This window comes from Girardinichthys multiradiatus, chromosome 10 (assembly GCF_021462225.1).
Source record: "Girardinichthys multiradiatus isolate DD_20200921_A chromosome 10, DD_fGirMul_XY1, whole genome shotgun sequence".
NCBI lineage: Eukaryota > Metazoa > Chordata > Actinopteri > Cyprinodontiformes > Goodeidae > Girardinichthys > Girardinichthys multiradiatus.
In genome coordinates this window covers 34,608,171-34,615,801 of record NC_061803.1, presented here as the reverse complement: position 1 = coordinate 34,615,801, position 7,631 = coordinate 34,608,171, and the positions used below count along the sequence as shown (strand labels likewise).

The 7,631-nt window shown below is 43.4% G+C and overlaps 1 protein-coding gene across 2 annotated transcripts in view; it reads right to left on the bottom strand.

Annotated features, from left to right (window-relative positions):
- Positions 1-650: 650 nt before the first annotated feature.
- atad1b (ATPase family AAA domain containing 1b) overlaps positions 651-7,631 on the bottom strand; it is a 36,143-nt gene continuing 29,162 nt past the window's right edge. The window contains exons 1-10 of one of the 2 annotated variants that reach the window (XM_047377244.1): positions 5,949-6,047; positions 5,239-5,421; positions 5,069-5,167; positions 4,881-5,001; positions 3,687-3,887; positions 3,427-3,533; positions 3,266-3,355; positions 3,152-3,202; positions 2,115-2,245; positions 651-2,012 (exon numbers count right to left, since the gene is read on the bottom strand). In XM_047377244.1, coding sequence (XP_047233200.1) covers positions 1,889-2,012; positions 2,115-2,245; positions 3,152-3,202; positions 3,266-3,355; positions 3,427-3,533; positions 3,687-3,887; positions 4,881-5,001; positions 5,069-5,167; positions 5,239-5,412 — 1,098 coding nt within the window. In that variant the 5' untranslated portion in view covers positions 5,413-5,421; positions 5,949-6,047 and the 3' untranslated portion in view covers positions 651-1,888. Of the gene's footprint in view, positions 2,013-2,114; positions 2,246-3,151; positions 3,203-3,265; positions 3,356-3,426; positions 3,534-3,686; positions 3,888-4,880; positions 5,002-5,068; positions 5,168-5,238; positions 5,422-5,948; positions 6,048-7,631 lie in introns of those variants that run through there. The other variant, XM_047377243.1, reaches the window with a different exon arrangement.

The following is a 7,631-nucleotide window of genomic DNA, read 5'->3' as shown; positions in this document are numbered from 1 at the left end:
TAGTGCTTATTTATTGTGACAGATTCATGTGGGACTCTCAGGTTTCACAACTTCCTGTTGGATTTTTAATACAGAAATGTGGGCCTACTAAAAATAAGTCCATGTACTCTACAGTATATGAACGTTGTCAGCACATGTTTTTGGTCAGTGTGAATACGTAGAACCCTAACTGAAAAATTAAATCAGCATCTTCATAAAGCTTGTCAGCAGAGGTAGGCGTAAGGTGTTGTATGAGAAGCTGATTTTAAAGTATTAAGGTTTGAAAGGTAAGTACTGATAACTAATCACACCAGCTGGCTCTGCAGGTGTGTAATCAGAAGGTTAATTTCCTTATCAGCCAGGTAGATGATGTGGTGTAGGAGATTTTTATTTCTTTGGCTTAGTTTGCTGACAGAATGAGGTCAGAGCCGACCTATTAGAGTATCATTAACTGCTAACAAAGTGAACCATTCATGAACTAAAATACCTGATGCTCAGCCTGAAACTTCTACACTTATTTTATTCCTTATTCAGTATATTTTTATCTCTGCAACCAAACAGCTATTAGGGATACATCGTCAGGACAGTGGATCCTAGCAGATTATTCAGAGCAAACCACTTCAACCTGCTGGCTCAGTAATAAAGCACACCTTCTGTAATGATGACATCAGTTAGGGTTTGAACCAGTTTATTACATCACCTCACAGCCAACATCAGACAGTCTGCTAATTGGTCAGACAGGAAGCCATTTTATTGATCAGTGAAGATTTGTTGACATGTTGACATTTTTTTTTACAGCTAATGTTCAAATAAATGTTCACCTGCAGGTCAGGTCAGGTCCCCCCCCCACACACACCAGTAAATACCAGTTAATAAACCAACCTGTGCCCATCTACTTGGCTAAGTCATTTAATACATTATGATTGTAATTTAGTTGTAAACGTTCTGAACACTTAGATCACAGCCTGATTCCAGTGACTGTGGTTCTGCTCTCAGTTTGGACATAAAATCTGACTGACTATAAGCCTGATCAGACAAAAATGACTCTGAAGGATCTCCTGCTACAGATACTCATCTAACAGCCACATTTGCACACAGCAGACTAAGGCCGAGTTACAGAGAAGCTCTTTTAACCAATGGGCTGTCAGAGCAGATATGAAACGTCCAGAGGTGGACTGCTCTGACCAACGGAACAACCAAAACGTCCAAGCACCAAACGGTGAAGTGACCAAATGAGCCACACCCATGGAGACACGTGAAGAAGAAAAAACGTTATAATGATGTTTGTTTACTGCATAAAAAACAACCATTCAGATTTACTGTGTACAAACAATCAGAGCAGACCAGAACAATATCATACTCTACCTGTCAGATATAAATAAATACAGAACCATCCCTCAGAAAAATGATAAAACTCTTAAAAACAAATATAATAAAGGATCAATAAAGATACTGATCAATTACAAATGACAATATATCAATAATCACTTGATGTGTGACCACACAGGGGAAGCTCTGCCCTGCTGCTCCAATCAAACCTGTAGTCCTCGGACTTGTTTGGACCTGATCAGTTTTATTCACTGATCTGGATTTTGCCAAATGTTCAATAATTATTAGTTTATAGTCAATCCGAGGAGGATTTTTAAATTAAGAGTGTTTCCAGGTTAAAGGTGAGACAACTGTGACTGAAGGTCATGGGAACTCTGAGGAGGCGGGACATCCCTTGGAGGAGTTTGACAGAATGGTTGAGGTGTACAGGTGTTCCTCCCATCAGGAATATCAGGTTCATGTTGGTTCCCCAAAACATGGAGGAGCATGGGAAGAAAAAATGTCAGAAGGAAGTAAATGGCACATGCTCGATGAGTTTACACACCAGTTGAGACGCAGCAGGGTCATGTAAACCATGTGTTTAGTCCAGAGCAGCGTGCAGCAGAACACCGTGAACGCTGGTCGCCTTGGACTGCTTCATTTTAGAGATGGAGGTCTGCATATCAGACTGTTTGATGGGACGTATGGAGTCATCTTCCTCTGAGCTGAGACACACACACACACACAGTATGTTAACACTCACCTGAGACACGCATAGGCATGTCTGGGACACCCCAGATCTGGTGATAGGTGATCCTGCAGCTTACCTGTCGCTCCTCCTGTGGACGAACTCTCGGACGCACATCAGTGCTGCATCGCGACACATTTCTCTGAGGTCACTTCCTGAAAAACCACCCGTCTCCTTGGCGACAAGTTGGAAGTTAAAAGCTTTTTCCACCTGCAGGTGATCATAAACCATCAGTTAATTAATCAGTAACAAAATGGGATTCTGCTAAAAAAGATAGCAATAAGAATAACTAAAGCCAAGATGCTGCAAGGAAAAGGGAGACAGACCCAGAGTAATTAGGAGGATGTTAATGCTGCAGTCTGGACACCTGAGGGGTGTACGAGCCACAAAACCATGAAGACTGAGCGGACAAATGACCAGCCAATGCCTGAACGACTTAAACTGGTATGTCGTCATTTGTAGTAATTTTGGTAATTAAGTGAGTTGTGCTAAAAAGGTGTTTAGCAGAGAAATTCATTTTGCTCTTTATGTTTAGAGACATCATTTTTTTCTAATTCATTATTGTAATCGTCTCCTAGAGCAGTGGTGGTATTTACAGCATGTTTCTACACTCTGTCTTTTATGACCACAAACAGGACCAGGCTGAGAAAACACATTTACTGTATAACAGAGAAGTTAGCCAGCCAGTTCAAGCAAAACTAATGCTCTGTGTCCATCCGTCCTTTCTGTCTTAGCCTACCGAATATTTGGTCTAACAATACCAGGACATCACTGTTTAGACCTGCAACTATACATGTTTGTCTGCTTAACATAGATTTGTGGTGCATCTGAGCAAAAAGCATCCATGGTAGTTGAGGGATGCTGCTTCGGCAGGTTTAAGAGATACTGATTAGTCCATGTTTATTCAGTAAAGAGACCAGAAGATAGACAGTCTGATGTTGAAGGCATCAACCTCTACTGTACAGATTCATTAGCTGCAGTGTGTTCTCTCATCCATAAGGAGAGATTTTAATCAAACAGAGGAGAACCTGTTTCAGAGTTCTGTTAGGATTGTTTGATCCAGGAAGACCTGATCCAATACCACCCAATGGAGGATGAACCTGATGCTGAACTTACATTCTCGTTCCTCAGAATCAGCCGAAGGATGTCCTCTCGCTGCCTCTCGCTCTGCGGAAACAAATAGTGTTAGCAACGTCTACAGCAAGAACCCCATCAGAACGCGGTACGTACCGGTTGATTGATGTGAAACCTGGTGGGCATCCGCCGCAAGATGGCGGAGTCCAGGTCCTGAGGACGGTTGGTGGCGCCCATGATGATCACCTGACAGGGAGAGAACTATGAGATCACACCCACCTGCTTTTGTGTGTACATGTCTGTGGGTGCACGCGCACCTGGCAATGGTGGTCAGTGTCCATTCCATCCCACAGACTCATAAACTGGGCCTTCATCATGGCTGTGGCCTCGTGGTCTGAGCTTGAGCGACTCCTCAGGAAGGAGTCTGTTAACAAAAAATAAAATCTGTTTAATTCTCTGGAGCTAGGCAGATGCTGCAACATACATGTGCTTATTTCATTCAGGCCACACCCACAGAGATAGGCCAAAACTTTCTGCGGTCAGCCTCTGTGTGCATGCGAGTGTGTCGATTTCTCACCAATCTCATCGATGAAGATTATGGATGGCTGCAGTTTAACAGCCAATGAGAAAACAGCGGCAGCCAATTTCTGCGACTCTCCATACCACTTGTCCGTCAGAGTGCTCGGCTGCAGGTTGATGAAGCGAAACCCCGCCTCCTTCGCTGTCGCCTTGGCGATCAGCGTCTTACCGCAGCCGGGGGGGCCGTAGAGCAGCACACCTGTTACCATGATGACACGACGAGGTCAACGTTGACTTTTAGACATAAAAATCTAGTTTTATTGTCCAAAAGAGACACATTTGAAGGAAATGTAACTCTTGATAACATGAGTAACATGCTAACGTCTACAAAGGACATGGAGCAAACCAACAGCACTGGCTATTAGAACATTTAATCCTCAAACACTGGCAAAACTAAAACTGCAGCCCCCCAAGTCTCAACAAAGTTCAACAACAAAGAAAAGAAATGGATTTAAAAGGTTCAGCAACTTTAAACTGCATTCTGTAGAGCTGCCAGCAGAGGGCAACCAACTTAGGTTGAAGTAACAATTCTAAAAACAACCCATTTAGTCTTAAACTGAACTAAAAGAGAACAGACATGAAGAACCAGCAAAGAAGAAACACAAAGAACGGACAGATCAGACATAAAAAACCAATAGATTAAATGTTAAGAACTGAAAGAGAACACTGGAAGAACCAACGGCTTAGAAGCAAACAACCAACAAAGAATATATGGGAAGAAGCGACAGAGCAAAAAAACACTAACAAAACAGAGGGGAAGATACAACAGAGACCAGACGTAAAGAAACAACAGAACTGCAAATAACTGGCAGAGATCAAACACCAAGAACCAACAGAGAAAGGGCACTGGGAACAGAGATCCATAAATCAGAATCACCATCTCAGCTCCAGATCCCTTTAAACCGCAGTTCAGTCTCCAAAGTACTAACGGTCCCGATACAAATCGGGGACAAACTTAGAGAAAATCTCCACTCCTACACTCTTAAAAGTTCTGAACAGTTTTCTGGGTTTTAACCTGTTCTGATGGTTTTACTTCAGACCCATCCAGTCGAAAATCCTGAAATCAAACCTCCAGATCTTTCTTTAGAAATCCTGGTTTCTAATCTTTTTAGGTTTAACCTGATCTTAGCCTGGCCTCTCAGCTCTGATCACCTGACACAGCTAAACAAGAAGCAGATGGATGACCTCTGACCTTTGGGAGGCTGCAGCAGTTTGGAATTCAGGAACAGGTGTCTCTTCTGAACAGGCAGAATCACAGTCTCCTTCAGCTCAGTGATGACCTCATCCAGACCGGCGATGTCCCTCCAGGTGATCTGTCAGAGGTCAGAGATCAGAGACAGATCTGACTCTCCATCATCAGCTCTGATGAGGAAGAGTTACCTGCATGCTCAATGGGTCCACCAGGTGGGCTGCGATACTCATCTCGTACTCAGACAGCTTGACGTTCTTCACTCCGATCTGACGCATTAACTTCTCAGCCTGTTGGAGAGGAATCAGATGATTTATAAAGCTCCAAGAACCTGTGAGGGACTAAGCTGTCACATCCTTACCTGCTTCTGGGCTTCCACCTTCTGCTTCCGGGTTGGGTCAATAGCATCCACCATCCACTTGATGGTGAAGTAGGTTACAGCTCCAAATATGGTGAGTCGGAAGAGCAGGCCAATTACCTCGTTCCTACCCAGAGGACGGGCAATGTTGTCAGTTGGAACCTCCTTCAGAACCATGGTCGCCCTCTGAAACACAGGTTCATTAGACAGATTCATGCTCCTAACCTGCTGCAGGTGAGAAGGTTCCTTCAAATAAGGACAGATTGCCTCTGATCTGATGGAGCCTTTAATCTGACATGGTGTTGGTTTCTGTCGTTGCGCGAAGCCAAATTCACATTCAGATAAGACTTCCCTAATAGCTGGGCGTCATTTGTGCCGATATTAGCCTTTGGTTGTTGTTTCTTTAAACCTTTTTTTGGACCCAGCTGGAATCATCCCAGGTTCGACTGAAGATCGGGTCTCGGTGGACCAGGTCTGACAGCTTTACCGGCCCGTGTTACCACCGCAACACCGCCGGCCCTCAGGTATAACGAAACTGGAAGTGACCTGGGGCTAGCTGCTATTAGCATGGTTTGACCTTCGGTTTAAAAATACACACGGACGCTATACATGGGGAAACATGCCCTGATCCGCACAACGGAGCGACAGCAGCTCTTCTTGGCCCGGAGGAAAACAGCAGTGGGCCAAGCTCCTTTCAACATTATAGAACTTACCTGTTCCCGGCAAGACACCGGCTTCCGTGTTTCTGACAGCACGGCGCAGATTCTCTTCTTCTTCGTTTAATGTGCATTGGCTGGCTTATTATCGCCCCCTGCTGATAAAGCTGCAACGCGGCCTTTCGGAATACACTAAATATATATCACTCAGATTAAAGCATCAGCAACTCGGCAAATATTTTAATAATATTTCACTGTTTCAACCTAATATGGACATCAGGACTCGGAATTCCGTTAAAACATCTGTCATTAAAACACTTTCAGGGGATATCACTAATACAGTCCTGCATCACTGTGGTTTCAAACAGTAAAGCCTCCCGATAAAGAACTCTACCACCATCAAACTAGTGGCACAAGGAGCATTATGTAATGTCTGTGGGTCTAAAAAAAGACTAAATTTGGCAAACATATTGCTGTCAGGACCCATAAGGGCGCTGACAGAAAGTAAAAGCACGTGACATTATGTAACCAAAGACGAAGTTTGGTCGTTTATTCTTTAAACCTTCATATAAACAAAACTCACAAAAAATTAGGGATATTCCGCATTTGGGCGAAATTCTGGAGGGACAAAAGCTTACAGGCGAACTTTTGCTCCACAGCTTGAAAGCTGGAAATCTGTCTGATATGAGAAGATCAGGAGATTTATTCGCCAATCGAAGACCACGCCGACACCCGGCGCAGGTGAAAACCCACAGAGGTTCTATTTCCAAGGAGATGAGTTTCCTCGTTGTTATTCAGTCGACTAACGGTTCTTCATCTTTTCCCCTCCTGGATGGATGAGAAATTACCGTTTTTTTTTTTTTTTAATTTGATCATGGACGCGTGGTCCCCATCCCATCCATTTTTCTTCAGACCTGATCCCTCCTCAACCGGTGGAGAGAAGAAATCAACGTCAAAGTAATTTCGTTCCTTTCATATTAAACCGGATAGATGCATTTAGAGGTCTGGGCAGGATGAGGCAGTTAAGGTGATTTAGAATCACAGCATGAAATACTGATTGAAGTGTTTCATGCTGAGCTGTGTTTTGATTTGCTGCGCAAGCTGTGCGTGGTTAATGTTTTGTCCGGCTGATCTCAAATCAGGCAGGAGTTAGAAGTTGGACTTTTAAAAGTTTTTCATTCAAAGCAACTGTGAGAGAATTTAAGTGCACCCTTTCATCAAACATTTTGACAGGTGGGCGGGACTTCCGGTGAGGGCGGGACTTCCGGTGGGCGCCATGTGGTTGCCATGTGGGCAGGAGGTCACGTGGTCAAGCAGGGGGGTGTGTCCAAGGGGGCGTAACAGTGGATGCTGATTGGTTGTCGTCATTAGGGGCAATACCTTAAATGAGTCAATTAAAACACAGGGGTGTGTTTAAGGGTGTTACGGGGAAGGCCTTAAATGAGCCAATTAAAACACACAGGGGTGTGTTTAAGGGTGTTATTAATAATCTATATGTTTTTTCAGGCGTTAATACATCTAAAAAACAAAAAAAAGACATGCATCCTTTTATATTTTAAAGGTATAATCAACTTAATGTTGACCTATCACATGAAATCCTAATAAAGGAACTGTGTAACCTGACAGAATTGTAAGTTAATTTTGCTTTACAGCAGGACCTATTTGTTGAATATATGAGCCAGTCTAAATCAGTTCAAAAATAGAAAAGACCTAAAAAAGTAAATAAAAAAATTGTGCTTC